This window comes from Podarcis melisellensis, assembly GCF_964234715.1.
Source record: "Podarcis melisellensis genome assembly, chromosome: 1".
Classification (NCBI taxonomy): Eukaryota; Metazoa; Chordata; class Lepidosauria; order Squamata; family Lacertidae; genus Podarcis; species Podarcis melisellensis.
In genome coordinates, this window is record NC_138528.1 from 117060375 (window position 1) to 117082198 (window position 21824).

The window sequence follows — 21824 nt, forward strand, 5'->3', positions numbered from 1 at the left end:
CAAACTTTTTTCGGAAGCTGAATGTGCTCCGCTTTGAGTGTTATGCTTCCGACTTGAGAGCCACACTTCCGTTTTGAGTGCTACGCTGAGGTCTGTCTGTTTTTGCTATTTATTTTGCATTTTTGTGGCTCTTTTTGTTTTGCTTTTGTGACTGTGTGGAACTCAGTTCAGCTACTGATGGCTTGATTGTGTGACTGCAGTACATTGTTTATTGCTTTCATTTTATGGGTCAGTGGACTCGTTAAGATAGTAAAATTCATGTTAAATTGCTGTTTCAAGGGTTGTTTTTAAAAACCTCGAACGGATTAATCCATTTTGCATTACTTTCTATGAGAAAGGGTGTCTTGGTTTTGGAACGCTTTGGTTTTGGAATGGACTTCCAGATCAGATTAAGCTTGAGAACCAAGGTAGCACTGTAGATCTTCCCTGAGGAAGAGTGCATTTTCAAGTCACTGAGCCTAGTGAAACCCAGGGCCTACAATATGCTTCCCAGAATCCTTTGCAACACGCAGGGTGTCAAAGAAATTTTCATGCAGGACTGGGGTCCTCCAAACTAGAACGTTTGAAATCCGGCTGCATTAAAACACATATCGTTCCCACTTACAATATACACAGATCTGCTTTTAACCGCGTTCTTATATTGCTCCGTCACTTCCGGCAAAGGTTTGTTTGGAGATCTTCGGACTTTAGCTTTGTCTTCGCTAATTTCCATAAGCTCAGTCGTTGATTTTTTCAACGCTCCCACTATTACATCAAAGTCTTTTGTGAGGCGATTTAACCTAGGAAGGAAGGTAGAAAGGTAGGTAAAAAGAGCTTATTTTCGTCTTTTTTAAAAAAAATAAAGATCAATTATATTATGTCTCCTCTAAATACAACCTGAGCGAAAATGTGGAAGCGTAGGTGCCCTTTATGATTGGATTACATCAGGAAAAATGAAGAAATAGATGGAAAATCAATATATCACATAGGAAACGTATTGGACACAAACTCCTTTTGCAGAAACGAAAGTTAATAAATTTGCAACTACAAATGAAAGTCAAGATACCAGTGGCTGTTAACCAAAGGATTAAGATCGGAACTGCTGTAAATGGATTAATGAAGATTATGAAAGCAGGAAAAAATAAAGCACCTCATATCCTGAAACCCAATGAACAGAAGTCACCTCAAATTGTTAATTCGGTTTTTAATTGGATTGTGATTGGGTACTGTGATAATGTGGCTTTTATTGGCATTGTACTAAATTCATTAAAAATATTATAAAATATTGTTTGCATTGCATTCAGATAACATGATGAAGGCTGCACAAATTCTTAAAACTGAAACCATTACCTTCTACTGAACATACTGGCTTGGATGCCAAATTAAGGTTACGTAAGAAGCTCATAGAAGTAGTTTTACTCCTCAACCTGTAGTTTTCTCCTCAACCTCAGCCCTCCAGATCAGTGGTTCTCAACCTGTGGGTCCCCAGATGTTGTTGGACTACAACTCCCATCATCCCTGAGCTCTGGCCTTGCTAGCTAGGGGTGATGGGAGTTGTAGTCCAACAACATCTGGGGACCCACAGGTTGAGAAAGGCCACTCCAGATGCTTTTGGCCTGCAACTCCCATGATCCCTAGCTAGCAGGACCAGTGGTCAGGGATGATGGGAATTGTAGTCTTAAAAAAACATCCGGAGGGCCGAGGTGGAAGAAGTCTGCCATAAAGCCTTGCTGGACAACATGGGATGCAGCATAGGGAAGATGATGAGGGAGGCAGGACTCATAAAGGTAAAGGGACCCCTGACCATTAGGTCCCGTCGTGGCTGACTCTGGGGTTGCGGTGCTCATCTCGCTTTCTTGGCCGAGGGAGCCGGTGTAGAGCTTCCGGGTCATGTGGCCAGCAGGACTAAGCCGCTTCTGGTGAACCAGAGCAGCACACGGAAACGCCGTTTACCTTCCCGCTGGAGTGGTACCTATTTATCTACTTGCACTTTGACGTGCTTTCGAACTGCTAGGTTGGCAGAAGCAGGGACCGAACAACAGGAGCTCACCCCGTCATGGCAAGTCCTAGGCTCTGTGGTTTAACCCACAGCGCCACCCGCGTCCCTGGCAGGACTCATAGGACTCAACAAAAACCCCGTCACCACTTTCCCTTCCTTTAAGTTAACTTTGAATAAGCACCCATAGATTTACCTGTTGAATTTGATTAACGTTTCCAAAGTCACCCAGCCGTCGTCCAGCTTGATCTTCTCCTGGAGGAACTTGTCCCGTGGCAAGTTGTGGTCGCCAAAATAGTACTATGACGCAAGTACGAAGAGCAACACAAATATTAGAAGCCAAAGAGAACCTACTGCTTCATTTAGCACCGAGAAATCAGCTTCCATAAGCCTTTCTGAAGAGCGTCATCAGAATTTACGGCATAAATTTCTGAGCGCCAGGTGAAAAACGTCCGGGTTTCCGTTCAACATTTTAAAATTCCTTAACGTCGTTCCCTCAATGGTTTTATATTACAAACTGCTTGCCAGAAGCTTGATGTATGAAAAATATCAGCACAGATGAAGCTACATTATTAAGTTCAACCCCACGCCCCAAAAGGCAACTGTGACACTGGTCACAATTTGTGGATGCTTAAAATTGTTCTGACAATTCAATTCATGACTGCATCTCAGTCTCCTGAACTGCGTCTCGTCTCATGCATCATCAGAACAAACGGAGAATTTCTGCAGCTGCAGAACCCTTTATAGCTTCTTGCCTGACTTTTCAAGGCTGTTTTTAATCTTTGTTTTTACAAAAGTCTGTTCAACTTAAGAAGTATTGTACTTTATCAGCGATCAGCGAGCAAAGCTGTGCAGATGAGGGGTCCTATTCCAAAACATCAGGCTGATACTAGGAATAAAACAGTTCTAAGCTGTGAGGAATCCTCATTTTAAGTGCTCAACCAAGACAGCTACACAAATTTTATAATAGGCCTTTTGCATTAATGCTATGCTAGTCTCAATATTCATACCTCAATCTGCTGGCAGACCTTCCTTTCCAAGTCAGACATGTTTTCGCTGTCTCCATTTTCGGCCATTTTTGCCACCTGTAATCAGAGCGACATTTCGCATCATTTAAGCACTAGGGCTCATTTAAATGGTATAGACCACACTTTATCAGCAATTGCCTCTATTATTATAGAATGTTCTTCATTTAAATCTTTGTTAGGAACACAGATATATAAACTAGGCAGCAAACAGGTTTACAGTGACCAGGGTGGATGAAAATCAACAATTTTTTTTTTTTTTAAAAAAAGAATTTTAAAAATCAGAATTTTTCAATTTAAATTTGTTTTTTTTTATTTAAATGCTTCTGGATGAAATTTTTTTCTAAAGATAGTTTTCTGTTTAAGTTACATTATAGTCCAAAGGCTATTCATCAGGAAATAAGGATTTGTTTTAAGTTTTTCATGTGTCTTAAAACTCCGTCTAAGTTGTTGTTTTTTAATTGTTTAACCACATCAGTTAACATGGCTACATATGCTATAATGTTATTGTTTTAGTTAAATAAATTGTTTAAATTGTTATTAAGGAAATGATTATTTTTCTCCTTCCAGTACAGTAAAGCAGAAAAGTTGTCCAAATATAAACAATCATTTCATAAAAACCTGTCTTTTTATTTCTAATAGTATAACCAAATCAGTAATTTTTGATATAACTGTAAAAACTACACTGAAAATTTATTATTCCAAAAATGAAAGCTTTATCTGGTTGTAAATATTAAGATTATACCAGCAAGAATGAATATTTCTGTAAAAAATGGTTTAAATCAAGGCTTAATGACTAGTGATTTAAATCTGTCTGATTTAAATCAAATCCACCCTGACAGTGGCCAAAACAAAATGCCTAGTTGCCTTCTTTTGGCCAGATGGCTCGAAAGTAATGTTTTTCAATATGACTGTGCAGATAAAATATCACAGGTTGAATTCTACAGGATGTGTTGCCAGTGTATGAAAACAGGCAAGACCCAAGGATTCCCAGGCCAGATGGCGGAAACATCAGGCGCCATCCTGACACCCGGGCATCTTCACTTGGTCGCAAGTGGCCGATGACCGGGTGCAAAATGCACCTGGCAAATTTCAAACGCTGTTCAGGACATCCAGCATCTCCCCATAGTGCCTAATGAAAATAAGAAATAGCGCTATCCGTTACCCAGTGGCAGGGCCGGCCCAATATATTTTGCCATTTGAGGCGAGCTGCAGAATGCAGTCCCCCTCCAAGCCAGGGAAGTAGGGCTGGGTGAAGATCGACATCAGGATCAAGGGGGACAATAAATACCTTATTTTTCGCTCTATAGGATGCACCCTATTTTAGAGGGGGAGAACAAGAAAAAGAAGAGAAGAAGAGTTTGGATTTGATATCCCGCCTTTCACTCCCCTTCAGGAGTCTCAAAGCGGCTAACATTCTCCTTTCTCTTCCTCCCCCACAACAAACACTCTGTGAGGTGAGTGGGGCTGAGAGACTTCAGAGAAGTGTGACTGGCCCAAGGTCACCCAGCAGCTGCATGTGGAGGAGCGGAGACGCGAACCCGGTTCCCCAGATTACGAGACTACCCCTCTTAACCACTACACCACGCTGGCTCTTTCCCTTTCTGCGCAGCGCCCCTTCAGCGAAGCAGCAGGAGAAATGGAGCCCCTTCCATTTCTCCTCCTGCTTTGCTGAAGGGGAGCTGCGCAGAGAGCGAAAGCTGCGCAGCACCTCTCCAGCGAAGCAAAGCCAGGAGAGCAAGAGGGATCAGTGCACACCAACCCCTCTCTCTCTCTCCAGGCTTCAGCGAAAGCAACGCGAAGCCTCCTGAGCACGGAGGGAGCGCTCCCACTGCGCTTTGGAGGCTTCGCATTGCTATCGCTGAAGCCATGGAGCCTGCATTCGCTCCATAAGACGCACACACATTTCCCCTTAATTTTTGCAGGGGAAAAAGTGTCTCTTATAGAGTGAAAAATTACGGTATCTACCTTGGAACCTACCACCTGAGGTGATCGCTTCCATTTGTCTCACGGGTGGGCCGGCCCTGCCCTGCCCTTTGGGCAGAGGACCATGAGCCCCTGTTAGAAACTCAGGTGTACAAGCTAGACACCAAACAGCTCCTTAAAGCAAGATTAGTCACCGAAACAGAATGTCTAGTTGCCATTTTGGGGCAAGGCAACTCTAAATTATTATTTTCGAAGGATGGACAGGTTGTGACTGATTATCAGTTAAAACACCTGGCAAGTTCTGCTGAGAAGCTTGAGCTGGGTTAAGAAATTTGAGAACTTAAAAGAAGAAAAGTCACTTTATCAAGGGACACTCCACATATATCCTGACTTCTTTTTCTTAATGGTGACACAGATCATTCATAACATGAGAACATCCTTCACAACTATGAGAAAGGCAGCGGGGTGAGGTACCATACTTTTCCGTGTATAAGACTAAGTTCTATTATGTAAAAATCATGCTAAAAAATGGGGTTCGTCTTATACCTGGGTAGTGCATAAGGTGGACATTTGATTGGTTGCTGCCGCGGCTGTCACCAGCTATTGTGGGTGTTATTGGTTGCTGCATCAATGAGTGGTGTTGACTGGCTGATGCTGCGCCAATTGGGCGGGCTACTGTCAGCTTCTGCTGGCAAGGGGACAGACGAGAGTCGGATTTTGCTACGCGTGCAGGTAAGCAATTTTCGGCAACCTCCCCTTTAAAAAGCTGAACAACCCAAGGTAATCCCCCACCCCAAAAAAGCTCCACAACTCTGAGCAATCCTTCGCAAAAATAAAACTCAACATCTCCCCCCATTTTCTTAAATTTGAGCCCCCCAAAATAGGGGGCGTCTTATACATGGGGGCGTCTTATACACGGAAAAGTATGGTAAGCGAAGACAAGCTGCAACAATTAACTACAGCGTTGTTCACTGCTCTTGTTAAGGCTGCGCACTGAAAGCATTTCGGTTCCTGAAATTGTGCAGATAAGATATGGCCGAGTTCTATAGGATTGTGGGTACAGTGGTACCTCGGGTTAAATACTTAATTCATTCCGGAGGTCCGTTCTTAACCTGAAGCACCACTTTAGCTAATGGGGCCTCCTGCTGCTGCTGCACCGCCCGAGCCCAATTTCTGTTCTCATCCTGAAGCAAAGTTCTTAACCTGAAGCACTATTTCTGGGTTAGCGGAGTCTGCAACCTGAGGTACCACAGTATTAGTGTGTGAAAACAGTCAAGATCCAACGATCCCAAGATGTGCACCTCCAGGTGATATCAGATGCCATCCTGGTGCCCAGGCACCTTCACTTGGGCGCAAGTGGCCAATAGGTAAAGGGACCCCTGACCATTAGGTCCAGTCGTGACCGACTCTGGGGTTGCGGCGCTCATCTCGCTTTATTGGCCGAGGGAGCCGGCGTACAGCTTCTGGGTCATGGCGAACCAGAGCAGCGCATGGAAACGCCGTTTACCTTCCCGCTGGGGCGGTACCTATTTATCTACTTGCATTTTGACGTGCTTTTGAACTGCTAGGTTGGCAGGAGCAGGGACCGAGCAACGGGAGCTCACCCCGTCGCGGGGATTCGAACCGCAATAGCTCAGTGCAAAATACGCCTGGTCAATTTTGAACGCTCTGAACAATATAACACAACACGAGGGCCAATAACAGTGGCACTAAACACTATTTATAGACTAATACAAATGATCAGAAATTACAGCCGAAGTCTCTAAATCTTCTTCACCAGTCGCCGCAGAATAATTCAAAAGTTTGCTATGTACATAATCTGTTACCAAATATCGCCGGAACAGAGTTTCTGGATAACCAATCTGTTTCGTTCAATGCTTCATCTGCCAATCTTGATCAATTCTTCATCAGCCAGGCTTGTAAGAATTAATATGAGGATGCAGTTCAATTTCTTAACAAGCCAATCTTACATGTAAGGAAATACAAACACTGTACAAAATATGCTGTGGGCCACTGCTCCTATGATACTGTAGTCACTGATCAGTAAGATTGGCTTGTTAAAAAAACTCTGTTCCTGTTTCTGATAATTTGTATTAGTCTCTATACCCTCCCCATCATTCTCACATGGTACCCAACCTCCCATTTCAGCATTTAGGCAGCCAGCTAAATCTTCTCCCCTCCACCCCACCCCCCAAAACTGCCCCTCCCACCAATCTCTCCATTTTTAATCAAAGGGATGGAGGGTAAGTAAGCAAAAAGATAGTCTCCTTTAAACAACAACAACCCCTTCCTTTCTGATATGGAGGAAAGCTATTTAGGGAGAACCAACAACATAAACACAACCAGAAAATGAAAATAAAAAACTCTTCCCTCTCTTTTTTTCAGGGGTGAGGGAAGAAATGTTTTCCAGTTCTTTGTTTACTTTGCCTCTTTGCCTAGCTGGGGGGGGGGGGGTCCCTCCTGTATCGTAAGCAGGCTCTGAATAATTAGCTGTGCTCTAAGTGGCACACTATGTAAGCCTAAGACTTGCCAATCAGAAGGTTGGCGGTCGAATCCCTGCGACGGGGTGAGCTCCCGTTCCTCGGTCCCTGCTCCTGCCAACCTAGCAGTTCGAAAGCATGTCAAGTGCAAGTAGATAGATAGGTACCCATCCGGCGGGAAGGTAAACGGCGTTTCCGTGCGCTGCTCTGGTTCGCCAGAAGAGGCTTAGTCATGCTGGCCACATGACCCGGAAGCTGTACACCGGCTCCCTCGGCCAATAAAGCGAGATGAGCGCCGCAACCCCAGAGTCGGTCACGACTGGATGTAATGGTCAGGGGTCCCTTTAACTTTAAGCGGAAAGATGATTTCTTAGCAGTCAGGAGGGATGAAGGAGAGGGCAAACATAGCTGAAGACACCATGCCTGCAAATTATCTGCAAAGTATTCTGTTCAGCAGAGCTACCCCCTGGGAAGCTGTTAAATGTCCACCTTTTGTTCTAGCTATATTGCCATGTTCAAACATTTATCACAATGTTATTTCAATATCGGTACTCAATGGTATGGCAATTTATTGCCCAGCCCTACTAAACAGCCTGTGCTGCTGGACCCTTACCTTAAAACTGGGGTCCCAGCGGTTGTTGGACTACAACTCCCATCATCCCTGACCACTTGGTCCTGCTAGCTAGGGATGATGGGAGTTGTAGTCCAACAACAGCTGGATATCCAAGTTTGAGAAACACTAAGAGATTAAAGAGCGCCACTAGTTCTAGATACCGGCCACCGGTTCCAAGAAGTCACGCCGCATGGCTGATATCAGCCTGAGCTCACTTTTACCAAATGAGATACTACAAAAAAACCAGAGAACTCTTCTCTTGTGTATTACTCAGGTGAGAAAGGGAAGCAAAACAAAAACCCGAAGGATCGGAAAGTCGAGCCTTTGCCACTCCTCCGTGAGCATTTGCAGCAAAGGACTCCCAGCTGCCAATCAAACCATCCTCCACGTGGTCCAAACCTGCGCGCACAAGAGCGCAGCGTGGTGCTCTTCCTTGCCGGCCACCTCCAATAGGAAAAAGCTCCCTGGGTGTTTAAAATGCAAGTTTCTCTCTTGAACACGTCGCCTGCGTGTTCCGAGAAGTTCCCCGCTCCTCCTTCGCGTGCGTTAAAAGCAAAGCCAAGAAAAAACACGGGTGGGAAGCCTTAAAGCGGGGAAAGAGACGGATTACTCCCCCCATCCGTGCTCCCCAAAGAAACCCCACGATCACCACATTCCGGGGTTTGACCTACAAGTGTAGGTAACGTCTGGAGAGCGTTACAGCGAGCAAGCGCCCGGGGGAAAGAAATCTCAACTCTCCTGGGCTTTGAACCTCCAGCATTTCCTTCTGCTGCGCGCACACGGGCCCTGTTTGTAGCTCAGCTCCTTCCCCCAGAAAAGAGCAGGCCTCGTCGTGGGAACCCGTCGCCGGCGGAGGCGCGCAAGCAAGCCGACCCTCCTCGCTCCCCACCCACCTGCCCACCCGGTGCGGCGAAGCCCGAAATCCCACCCGGGGAGCCCACCCGGGACGCACGTGGGGACTTCCACGCAAGCCTGGAACGAGCTCCGAGCAGCCGCGCGCAAGGCAGGCGCTCCCCAAAAGCCCCGGAGCCAGGATTACGCGCCCGCGGAAACGAACCAACCTTCGCCCAAAGCAAACCCCGGCCTCTAGAGGACTAGATCGCGTAGGCCGCCGGCGCCGCTTCTCCGTGCGCCTTTACGCGCTCCCGTCCTCCTCTCGCCGGCCAGCCCAGCAGCCTGTGCGACGCTGGCCGCACCCCTTTCCCCGGCCCAGCCCACGAGGGCTGGGCTTCCGCGGCGCCCGCCTCCTGAATCCGGATCCTCGGAAGGTGCCCAGCGAGCAGCGGGTTGTCAGGACGGTTTGCGAAGATCTCTGCCTCCACCGGCAAAGGAAGAGGAAGCGGGCGCGCACCGTGCAGCTCCTAATATGATCGTCTTGCGTGCGATTCTATGGCTAAACACCAGGAAGAAATTTCTGGCAGTAAAAAATATTCAGGGTAAAGCCAGCCTCGTTTGTTTTTTTTAGCATAGCTAAACTATCGATTTTGTTAAAGCTGGAAGTGACGACAGCCTGGCAGCCCGCATTGGAAGCTAGGTAATCAATAAAAAAGTAAATAGAGCACCTCTCTGAGCATGTATGAAGTACACATCTCTGATTATTGATTGATAATAAGCTGCAGCACCCACCTGTTTGTGATTAAATTAATGTATGTAACTATAGTCAGATAACACATTCACTGAGAAATGGGGTATATTTCTAATGCATGGGACCTAAACGTACAAAAGGCACGATGGCGTACTATTGATGTATTGCGTAAGTATACCCCACCACACCCCACCCAGACTGTAGCCAATGATATAATTATTTATTTGATCGCTTCTTGAAAGTCTGTTCGCATGGTTGAGAAAAAATGGCTGAGGTTACTTCAAGGAAACGGTATTCTTCCCTCTTGGTCCTAAACACATTTCCAGATGTACTAGAGGCAACTCCCATTTTAGGCACTACCAATACTGTATGTGGGACGCGGGTGGCACTGTGGGTTAAACCACAGAGCCTAGAGCTTGCCGATCAGAAGGTCGTCAGTTCGAATCCCCATAACGGGGTGAGCTCCCGTTGCTCGGTCCCAGCTCCTGCCCACCTAGCATTTCGAAAGCACGTCAAAGTGCAAGTAGATAAATAGGTACCGCTCCAGCGGGAAGGTAAACGGCGTTTCCGCGCGCTGCTCTGGTTCGCCAGAAGCGGCTTAGCCACACGCGGAAGCTCCCTCGGCCAATAAAGTGAGATGAGCACCGCAACCCCAGAGTCGGGCATGACCGGACCTAATGGTCAGGGGTCCCTTTACCTTTACCTAATACTGTATGTGAACAATCATTCACATGCACACATCACCAAACCCTGAAGTGCCCCAGGATGAATAGGGGTGGAATAATGGGGTGTTTGCAGGCTTTTTCAATTGCACATGATTTCATGGAAGCGAGCGATGTCCCAGAATGCAAGCCCTGCACAAGTTGGGGGTTGCCTGTGTTTTCAGTGGGATAAGGTATTAGATTAGTCTTTTATTTTTCCCCCAAAGGTAATGAGCACATCTTGAAAAAGGGTTTCAAGTAGTGTATTCCTTATAATTTAGAAAACAGTGCAGCCTTTTGTTTACTTCTGAAAGTAAACCACACTTTACAAATATTTATCAAATGCACAACATACTAAATGTGAATTAAATATAAATTAAATATAAACAACAACAACAATAAATACAATTGTAACGAGAACCTGGAAGCTCTACATTCTAATCCTTTTCCGCTTCCATAAATAATAATGTTCCAGGTATAGTAATAACTCTGAAGTCGTGACTGGAACAGTGGCACTCGCAGTTTGTAAACATTTATGCTGATGTCTCCTGCATTGTCATCCTGAAACCGTTACAGGTGGGCTACTTTTCTTAGTATTTTGCTATCATTGTGCTGGTGAAGCAACTTTTTTGGAAATAAGAAAAGTACTGAAGTGATATTACAGTGCTGGTACTTTTGAACTAAAATCCAAATAGTTAGTAATTCTTAAAATTCTTGTGAGTGCTTTGCTCCTCACCCTCTCCATTCCTGTGGTTGCCATGCTTCCAGGAACCAAGCCATTAACATTATGTGCCAACCTGGGCACATGCTTTGTCTTCCTCAAAGCTCCGCAATGAGCTGTCCCCAAGGTTTGTGCTTGACTTATCAGGGAAGACAAACCATGAACTCAGGTTTACATGGAATGCTAAGTCAAACCATGGTATAGGTGTCTGTAGCATGGTAGCTGCAGGACCAGGGTAGGAGTGAAGTGGCCATGACTTCCTAGTTGCACACTTGCTTGTTCATGGTAAGGCATAGTTTGGCTTAGCATTTGGTGCTATGTAAGCCAAATAAAGAAAAGGCAGCAACGTTTTATAAGCAGCTGGTTATCGTCAGTGGCCTAGACCACAAATTCAATTGTTTACATTTTCAAAAAGTCATTTTTAGATCGTCATTCTGAAACACAAACGCGATATGCAAAAGTAGTTTTACAACTATGAAAGATAAACGAAACATTTCTAGTCCAAAATGCATTTGAAAAGCACATTGTTCAAATTTTAGGGTAGCGAGTTAGGTAATGTACAGAAAGCGAGGTCTTCTGCCCAGTCAGATCCAAAAAAGTACCACTGCCTAACCTCGTATGACCCTAAAATTAGGGAGTTTTGCTCATTTCCACACACCCCACCTATATTTTATTTTGATAGCTATTGTACCGTTCATACACAACGGCAACACAGTAGTAGCATAAAATTAATAAAGGAGGTCAACCTGTAGCGTAGATGCCACCTATTGATTAGACATAAATTGTAGTCAGTGGTGTCTGTCTCTCGGACAAAAATCCAAAAGCAGCAGTAGCACACTAAATATTTTAGGGCCGATTAAAAATATCACAAAATACTGACCAACCTGCTGAGTTCACCCTAACCCTTACAGAGCTTGTACGTAAAGCCAAACAACTTTCCAAATGTCAAGGGCAGAGCGGGGAAAAAAGGGGGGATTGTGCTGGTTATTATGAGAATCCCAAGTCTGCAGTTTGCTATGGTCCTGAGATAAAATGGAGATGTTATACCAGAAATGGAGAACCTCTCCCAGATGCCTTGGGCTGCAGCACCTATCATCTATGACCATCAGTCATGCTGATGAGACTTGGAGTTTAGCAATATATGGAAGGTTAAAGGCTCCTCCTCATCCCTGTTTAACATGGGCTTTAAGACCTCATTTGGTGCAAAAAATAACTTGGTTCATACACACACAACCAATGTTTGTCCTCCCTTTAGAAATATAAAACCCTAAGCCAGGCATAGGCAAACTCCGGCCCTCCAGATGTTTGGGACTACAATTCCCATCATCCCTGACCACTGTTAGCTAGGGATGATGGGAATTGTAGTCTCAAACACCTGGAGGGCCGGGGATGGCCTATGCCTGCCCTAACCCCCCCAACAGTTAATCAGATCTGACTCTGGCAGCAACCAAACATTCACATTGCTTGTAGGGCAGAGAACAGTAGTAACAAAAGAAGTGGTAGCCCTTCTTTCAAAAATATTGGAGCTTAACTGGAGTTGATGCACTAGGCTTAGTGTCAATAAAAGCCAAACGGAGTAGTGTTCCATAGTGACTGAATACCATAGGCTAAGTCCCATCATTAGGCGGTGGGTCACCTTCCTCTAGTTTTGGGCTTCCTTATATTATTAGTTCCTTGTCCCATAAGTGGCATTTTCAGCCTCTAGCACACTGTACAGGCAGACACAGCCATGCGAACGCATAGAACTGGGGAGATTCCCCACAATTTCCCATGTATCGCATTCAGGATCGTACTTCTCAATGTTCTGCAAATACGACCCTTTGGAAGAGGAATAGCCTCCCGTCACATAGATGCATCCATTCATGACGACAGCGCCGCACTCCATCCTTCTTTCTATCATATCAGCCTTCTGTTTCCACACATTCTGCTCTGGGTCATAGCAATCCGTCACCGTCGATTGTCCACCCACAAGATAGAGCTTGTTCTCCAGTGCAATGGAACACAGCCCATATTCTAAAGGTGAAACAGAGAGTGCCGGAAAACACTGAATAAGCATTTGAAGAAAAGGAAGAAAAAGGGCAGGCAGCAGGATTGCTCAGTTGGTTAGAGCGTGGCACCGATAATGCCAAGGTTGCAGGTTCTATTCCCGTATGGAACAGCTGCATACTGTATGCATTCTGTGGGAATGTTCAGGGAGGCAGGAGAGGATATATTGTTTATTAATATCCTTCCTAACTTGCGCTGAAGGGACGTGGGTGGCGCTGTGGGTTAAACCACAGAGCCTAGGACTTGCCGATCAGAAGGTCGGCGGTTCGAATCCCCGCGACGGGGTGAGCTCCCGTTGCTCAGTCCCTGCTCCTGCCAACCTAGCAGTTTGAAAGCACCTCAAAGTGCAAGTAGATAAATAGATACCACTCTGGCTGGAAAATAAATGGCGTTTCCGTGCGCTGCTCTGTTTCGCCAGAAGCGGCTTAGTCATGCTGGCCACATGACCTGGAAGCTGTACGCCGGCTCTCTCGGCAAATAAAGCGAGATGAGCGCCACAACCCCAGAGTCGGCCACGACTGGACCTAATGGTCAGGGGTCCCTTTACCTTTACCTTAACTTGCCCTAGCAAGTTCTATAATTTAGCAGAGTTTTAACATTCCCCTTTAAACGCACTTCGGGTAGCTGGTTGCAGGCTTGTTTAAGCTTCTCAGTACAGTGGTACCTCGGATTGCATATGCTTCAGATTACATATGCTTCAGGTTACAGACTCCGCTAACCCAGAAATAGTACCTCGGGTTAGGAACTTTGCTTCAGGATGAGAACAGAAATCGCGCAGTGGCAGTGCGGCAGCAGCGGGAGCAGTGGCTTAGCGTGGGGGGAGCAGGGGGGGCCGGCTGCACCGGGTGCAACATCTGGGGGTTAGGGTTAGGGGGCGCAAATCCACGGGTTAGGGGGCGCAAATTACTTGCCTTGCCCCGGGTGCTGACAACCCACGCTACGCCATTGAGTGGGAGGCCCCATTAGCTAAAGTGGTGCTTCAAATTAAGAACAGTTTCAGGTTAAGAATGGACCTCCGGAACAAATTAAGTACGTAACCAGAGGTACCACTGTATGGATTCCTGGTAAGAGCCCTTATTTCCCTCTTAAAAGAATAAACACGCCACAATCTTCTTTAAGATATATAAAAGTAGTTTATTCACATCAACAGTTCACAGTTGGATCCCTGAAGGCAGACCTAGTTACAAAGGTATATATACATGTGGATGTACCCCATATGGGGGGTTCACCCCAGTGACTGCAGACTGACAGTCTGGGCAGCTCACGCAACAAAAGGAAGATGGAGAAGGAAGGGATCTTACCAGAAACCTATGGTTGCAACCAGCTACCCGCTGTGCGTTTAAAGGAGAATGTTAAAACTCTGCTAAATTATAGATCTTGCTAGCGCAAGTTAGGAAGGATATTATTAATAAACAATATATCCTCTCCTGCCTCCCTGAACATTCCCACACCTTCCAAATCTACAATCCCTAAATGGTAGAAGTACAGCAGGAGCAGAGTGTGGGGGCCATAATACAAAAGCACTGGGGGAAAACTGAACAGGCAGAAACAGCAAAGGAAGGGGGAGCAACAGGTTCTGTGAGTCAGCAGTTGGCTCCCTGCAAGGAAGTGGGTTACTCAACAATGCCTGTTAATACCCTAGTATTGCTAGCTGGCTGTGAGCTTTTGAATGTTAACGTGTGGGTGCAAACCAGCAGAGCAGCTGCAGATATTTCTTTTCTTGGAAGAAAAACAGGCAAATTGCTGCTTTTGGAAGGCAATTATTCAAACCACCGAGCGGAAGTAAAGCTTACCTGGATACGGACTGGTGGTGATGACATTCCATTCATTAATATTAGAGTGGTAACTTTGAACTTTGTCGTAAGTGCAGCTTCCCCGATAACCGTAGTGACCTCCAGTGACATAGATAACTTCATTCAAGACACAGGCTGTGGCATTCCCAACCCCTAATTAATAAAAACTGAAATTGTTAAAAAGCTTTAAAACTGAGTAACATTCACCATCAAGTTAGTAATACAACTAATATATAAATAATGGTACAATATATAAGCAATGGTATAATGGTATAGAAATACAGAACTATAAAATCAAGATTTAAAATGATTTCATAATAAATTGTACAATACACTAAAGGCATTTTCTGGTTTATCTAAGAAGTTTTTCCAATAATTTTATATATGTGCATTTGGTCACAGTGCTTAAGAAGAAACAAGGTAGGTATGGCAATATATTCTGCTGATCAAGCTTATAAGTGAGAATGCACAAGTTTGTATATTTTCATTTGAAATTTGTTGAGGAAGGCAACACAAGAACTTCAAATGATTTAACAGAAGACAATAATATCCAAAACATTAAGAGAAATGTGCCCCTGATAACGAGTTATGAACAGCTAATAAGCACAATGAATGCACTTGAAGTTTAAGCTACAGTGATAGATTGTACATTCAGGTAGGTAGCCATGTTGGTCTGAAGCAGTAGAAATAAAAATAATAAAATTTTTAAAATGTCCAGTAGCACCTTATAGACCAACTAAGTTTGTTCTGGTATAAGCTTTCGTGTGCATGCACGTATCTGAAGAAGTGTGCATGCACCCAAAAACTTATACCAGAACAAACTTATTGTAAGATTGCGTTGGAGCAGAAATTCCGTTGTAATAGCCAAACATAAATTCTAAGTGAAAAAGGCAACTGACAATGTTTCTTCACTCAAGCAATTGCATCTCACACATTTCTTTTCATGGGCAGAAGGCTGATCAGGCTGTCTTTTAAAAGCTTGAACAAAAAAATAAATTGTGTATCCTAGGGGAGAGGGGAAAAATATTCATTGATTTTTTAAAAGACACATGCGAAAATACGAATAAGCATGCAGGATTCCACTTACCTTTAATCATGTTTGCAATAGGGACCCATCTCTTTTTTAAAGGGTCATAGAATTCTGCTTCTTCAGCTGGAGCCCCTTTTCTGTAACCCCCTAAAGCGTAGATGCAGCCGCTCAAGGTAACTGCGCAGTGGTAGTACCTTGCATGAAGCATCGGGCAGCCTTCAACCCATTCATCGGCTTCACAGTTGTATATCCACATGACATCCAGGGATTCTATATTGTCTGTTCTATAGCCGCCTGTCACATAAATGTTGGGCCCCAGACTAGCAACTGCATAACTTTCCCTCGCGTGGTCCGGCATGTCAGCTCCCTGGATCCAGACATTGGCGACTGGATCCCATGCATGCACCTCCGATAAAGGATGCCAGTAGTAACCTCCAATAACGTACATAACAGCCGTAGACCTCGTAGGAATTGCTTTTGGGTTGGGGCGCAGCGCGTTGTGTATTAGAGAGCGGATCTTGTTTTCATTCAGCCGGCTTTTCTTGTGCAAACTTAAAGCTGACCTCAGATACATTTCATCTAAATCTGCTTCGAGGCAGCTCAGCAGATCATAAATGCAGTCGGTTCTCTTTTCCACGTCGTAGGCTATCCACTTAACAATGGGTTCCACGGCTGCCCCCTCTTTCCAAAGGCCGAGGTTCTTTCTGGAGAGAATAAACTGGAGCTTCTCGCTGCCGATTTCCAAAAATTCTTCCTGCGCCCACACCTCATCGAATCTTGATAACATTATCCTTCTAGATTCCTTCTCCAGCTCTGAGCAGACGTGGTATTCTGCAAAGGAGTGCATTCCGAGGCAGTTGTCGACATCCAAGTGCCGTATCAGAAACCGCTCACAGGCATTTTTCACAGAGGCAAACTGAAGGAGGTCTGCTGCTTGGAGCAGGCTTTGGACATTTCTCTTTGTTATTTGAATCTCTGATGTGTAAGCGTAAATCACCAGGGATTCCAGTATTGTGGGACTGAGCCCAGAAAGTTTGACCTGGTTCTTAGTCTTCTCTTTCATGTCAGAGGTGAACATGGCCTTGAAATAGTTGCTGCAAGCAGCTAGCACAGCTTTATGGCAATGGAAAACCACACCTGACGCACACTGAAGGGCAATATCAGTGAATACACCTTCAAGGTAGAATGTTCTGAATGCATCCAAGAACTCCACCGGGTGAGAGCTGTCTCTGTATATATAGGTATATTCCTCCTGCTCAGTCAGTGCCATCACTGAAATAAAATGTCAAGAAATGGTAAAGCAATGAAGATTGCAGAGCCTGCTTACTCAGAAGTAAGCCCCACTGAATTAATATACAGTGGCACCTCGGTTTTCAAACATAATCTGTTCTGGAAGACCGTCCGAGTTCCGAAACATTCAAAAACCAAGGTGCAAAGGGCGGTCTGCAAATTTAAGAGAAAATTGAAAACGTAGCAGAAGCCGTTTGACGTGTGAGGCGCATTCGAAAATGGAATCATTTACTTCCAGGTTTTCGGTGTTCAAAATGTTTGACTTCTGAGATGTTTGCAAACCGAGGTACCACTGTATTCATTCTGGGCTCATCCATACTGTTGTTTAATGGAGACATTAAGCTTCCTGTATCTCCTCCAAATCACTGTCCTCCCACACTTCAATCCAGATTTTCTCATACCAGAGGTACTCCAAAAAGGAGAAGGTATAAGAAAATCCAGATCTGGCTCCCACAATATGGTAGAGTCCATAAGGCGTGAAATACAAAGAGCTAAGTCTAGTGTTAAGTAACAAGTAAATGAGGTGTAAATAAGTAAATGCACACTTATGGAAGAATGACCTCATAATCTTCTTCTTTATCTAGTTCCAGTATAAATTGCATTTTGTGGACATCATCTCTATGTCTTGCCATATTTTAGATAAAGGTGTATACCCACCTGAAGATTAAAATAGTGTACAGTGGTACCTCGGGTTACATATGCTTCACGTTACATACGCTTCAGGTTACAGACTCCGCTAACCCAGAAATAGTACCTCAGGTTAAGAACTTTGCTTCAGGATGAGAACAGAAATCGTGCGGCGGTGGCGCAGCAGCAGCGGGAGGCCCCATTAGCTAAAGCGGTGCTTCAGGTTAAGAACAGTTTCAGGTTAAGAATGGACCTGAAGAACGAATTAAGTACGTAACCAGAGGTACCACTGTACTACTGATATAAGACTGCAGACAGAATATACTTGAGGAAAAGAAACTTTAAAATAAGTATTTCCCTTGAAACATCATTTTAAGGCCCTCCTGACTCAATGGAAGTTGTACAGTGGTACCTAGGGTTACAGACGCTTCAGGTTATAGACTCTGCTAACCCAGAAATAGTACCTCGGGTTAAGAACTTTGCTTCAGGTTGAGAGCAGAAATTGTGCGGCGGCAGCGGGAAGCCCCATTAGCTAAAGTGGTGTCTCAGGTTAAGAACAGTTTCAGGTTAAGAACGGACCTCCAGAACGAATTAAGTTCTTAACCCGAGGTACCACTGTATATGCAAGTACTAGAACCAGTCACCCTGGTCCCATCAGCTCTGGCAAGCATGATGCTGCTGAAATAATTAATCATGTTAAATCACTCTTTGTACTCTCCCGAATCCTAAACAAGCTCCTTATCCTTACCTTGCCCCCTCCCATCTCTCCCATGGATTTCAACACATAACTCCACCTGTCTGGATTAAAACTATTTTATTTTTAATAATTTATATACATTAAGAAAATATCAAAATAGGATACATCAGGCTCCTGCCCAGGCACTAACTATCTTGTTTAACAATGGAACAGCATCAAATTATCCCAGACAGTGCTCTATTTCTCTTGAAAGAAAGAATATATACTGTATAAACAAACATACTTATATAGCAATACATCTCTCAATTAACAGGCACCAGATGGGATGGTTAAAATAGAAATAAAATAAAATTTTGACTTCACAGTTTCCAAAAACTTGTATTCGGTTCAATGACCAATCATTGAATTTTTATTTTTATTTAAAGCATATGAAACACGAATCAGTGCAATCCTAAGCACACTTATCTGGGAGTAAAACCCATGCAACAAAATGAGGTTTACTTCTGAGTGGACATGCGTCGTAGGATTGCACGGCTAGTAGGGAGTGACTCCCGTTTAATGTAATGGGACTTACAGCGCAACATTAAACAGGCTTACTTGGAACTAAGTCCTAGGTGGAATCGAGACACGTATAAAAAAGGTTGTGAAAATTCTTATTTATTCTTATTCTGTCAGACTTTTAGAAGACATCTGAAGGCACATTTTTAATGTTTGATGGTGTTTTAAATATCCTGTTGGGAGCCATCCAGAGTGGCTGGGGAGTCCCAGCCAGATGGGTGAGGTATAAATAATAATTATTAGAAGCTTTAAAAAAAAAATTAAAACGTTTTGAAAAACAAATACAGTATTGAATTTGCCATAGCTCGCTATCGCCATCTAGTGTCACATTTGTACAATGCAACTTTACAGCACCCTCCTAACGTTTTATTTGCAGCTGCGTAACCTACTGGATTCAATGGGGCGTCTTCCCCCATTAAGTGGGATTGCAACTTCTCCCTTAGGATCACCGGACGCAGCACTGCACACGAGAGCGCAAGAAAGTCTGGGCTCCTGCTGTTATGCACGTGTTCAAAAACACAGTGCCTGCCAGGGCCAGATTTAGGTTTGATGAGGCCCTAAGCTACTGAAGGCAATAGGGCCCTTTCTATGTCCAGCTGCCCTTTGTCAACAACAAATTGTCACTGCTTTTTGTGTTGAATATATGCTATATGGTAATTTACGGACCTAAGAAGTATCCAAAGCCATTTGCACATAACAAAATATGCATTTTATCAAAATCATTGTTGAACTGAAATACAGTTAAGAAGTATATTAACAGTAAAATACAATTATGGTACAGGGAACCAGGCAGAAGGCCTTCTTGGTAGCGGCGCCCGTCCTGTGGAACACCCTCCCACCAGATGTCAAGGAGAACAACAACTACCAAACTTTTAGAAGACATCTGAAGGCAGCCCTGTTTAGGGAAGCTTTTAATGTTTGATGTATTACTGTATTTTAATATTTGGTTGGAAGCCGCCCAGAGTGGCTGGGGAAGCCCAGCCAGATGGGCGGGGTATAAATAATAAATTATTATTATTATTATTATTATTAAGTATATTAATAGTGAAATAATTATTAAGCTTTAATTTAAAATGATTTTTTATCATTTTTTATCATTTTATCAAGACATCTGAAGGCAGCCCTGTTTAGGGAAGCTTTTAACGCTTGATGTATTACTGTATTTTAATATTTGGTTGGAAGCCACCCAGAGTAGCTGGGGAAACCCAGCCAAATGGACGGGGTATAAATAATAAATTATTATTATTGTTGTTGTTGTTATTATTATTATTATTATTATTATTATTATGTATATTAATAGTGAAACACAATTAAGAAGTATATTAATATTGAAAAAATTAAGCTCTAACTTAAAATGATTTTTTATTCATAACAAAAATAATGCAAACACACTGGCATTTGGAAATAACAAAAGTTCCTTTAGAAGGACAATTTACAGACTCGTGATTTTTTTGGGGGCCCCCCAAGAGTGCGGGGGGGGGGCTTGTTTAGCTTATACTGTACCTAAATCCGAAACTGGCGCCTGCAGACAAAAGCCAGCAGTTTGTCCTGCACCGGCAGCGAGACAAAAGGGAGCCAATTCGAAGTCACGCGTCTGCCGCGTTTCGTTCTGCGCGCTCGGGAAGAAGACTAGTAGGGAGGGAAAAAGCCCTCGCCTTGCCTTCGATAGGAAACGGGCTTGGTTTGGGGAGAGCCAAGGTGGTCGCCTGCCTCTCCAGACATTTCCCAAAGGCCGAGAGCGCGACCCAAACAGACACCCCTCTCTCTCGCGCGCGTGTATCGTGACAGAGACACCCCGCCCCACGCAAACAAACACACAGCGCCGCGCGGAAACCCACCTGCTCTCCACGCGCAACCTCGGCGGCGGCGCGAGCGCGGAGGAGTGGAGGCGCGCGCCCGCCCGCCCGCTTCCCGAAATTAAGGGGGAAAGCGCGAGACAAAAGGCGGCCCCCTCGCCGCGCGCGTCTATCGCCTCAGGCTGCTGCGCGTGGAGCGCGCGCTCCCCTCAGGATGGCCCTTGTGCGCGCATGGAGGCGGGGGGGGGGGCTGTCATTATTGAGGTTGCTGGAGGAGAGACCCCGCCAGTTCGCCTCTTGCTGCTGCCTTCTGACCTAGGGGGACCGGCAAAAAAATGGGCTCGCTGCGCGCCGGCTGCTGCTGCGCCCCCGGGCGACCGGTTGCAATTCCCCCGCGAGTGTGCGCGGGTCAGAAGTATTGGCCGCGCGACCCGTTCTTTGACCATCTTTGGGAAGAAGAGGCGCTGTTAGCCAAGCTGTCCGCGAGCAGATGGCCTGCACCGCGGCAGCAGAAGCACCGGCAGCAGCAGCTCCTATTTTGGTGCCTCGGCTGCCTCTCCCTCCTCCCCGCGAGGTGGTGTCCACTCGCTGCTCCCTGGAGGCCGAAGGCAACGAGGCCCTTTTAATAGCTCCTGCCTCAGGCTTTTGAATGATGGTGTTGGAGGAGACTCTTGAGAGTCCCGTGGACTGCAAGAAGATCAAACCTCTCCATTCTGAAGGAAATCAGCCCTGAGTGCTCACCATAGCTGTCAAGTTACAGATTTGAAAATAAGGGACCAGCAGCCAAAAGAAAGGATTTTAGTCAACCAGCTGAAATACGAAGTTAAAAGGGACCAGATAATTTTGGAGAGCAGCGCCGGTTTTTAGCCCTTCACTTCCAGAGGTTGCTGCTCAAGACACCAGCTGATGAAACACTGCAATTAAATAACTACAAGCAGCAACCACTTTTCGCGCAAAACAA

The 21824-nt window shown here is 44.9% G+C and overlaps 2 protein-coding genes across 3 annotated transcripts in view; both read right to left on the bottom strand.

Annotated features, from left to right (window-relative positions):
* The window catches only part of SSB (small RNA binding exonuclease protection factor La), a 22309-nt gene extending 13079 nt beyond the window's left edge, over positions 1-9230 (bottom strand). Inside the window, exons 1-4 of the mRNA XM_081894796.1 lie at positions 9081-9230; positions 2986-3060; positions 2172-2275; positions 605-779 (exon numbers count right to left, since the gene is read on the bottom strand). Coding sequence (XP_081750922.1) covers positions 605-779; positions 2172-2275; positions 2986-3051 — 345 coding nt within the window. The 5' untranslated portion in view covers positions 3052-3060; positions 9081-9230. The remainder of the gene's footprint in view (positions 1-604; positions 780-2171; positions 2276-2985; positions 3061-9080) is intronic.
* Positions 9231-10635: 1405 nt separating this feature from the next.
* KLHL23 (kelch like family member 23) lies at positions 10636-21284 on the bottom strand. Of its 2 annotated transcripts, none has more exons than XM_081926328.1 (4): positions 20906-21284; positions 15953-17167; positions 14866-15018; positions 10636-13039 (listed from the first exon to the last, which is right to left on the bottom strand). In XM_081926328.1, the coding sequence occupies exons 2-4, from the start codon at positions 17163-17165 to the stop codon at positions 12693-12695; spliced, it is 1713 nt and encodes a 570-aa protein (XP_081782454.1). In that variant the 5' UTR covers positions 17166-17167; positions 20906-21284; the 3' UTR covers positions 10636-12692. The 2 variants fall into 2 exon arrangements, with proteins under 2 accessions (XP_081782454.1, XP_081782455.1); XM_081926329.1 differs by lacking the exon at positions 20906-21284 and adding an exon at positions 20571-20698.
* Positions 21285-21824: the final 540 nt, after the last annotated feature.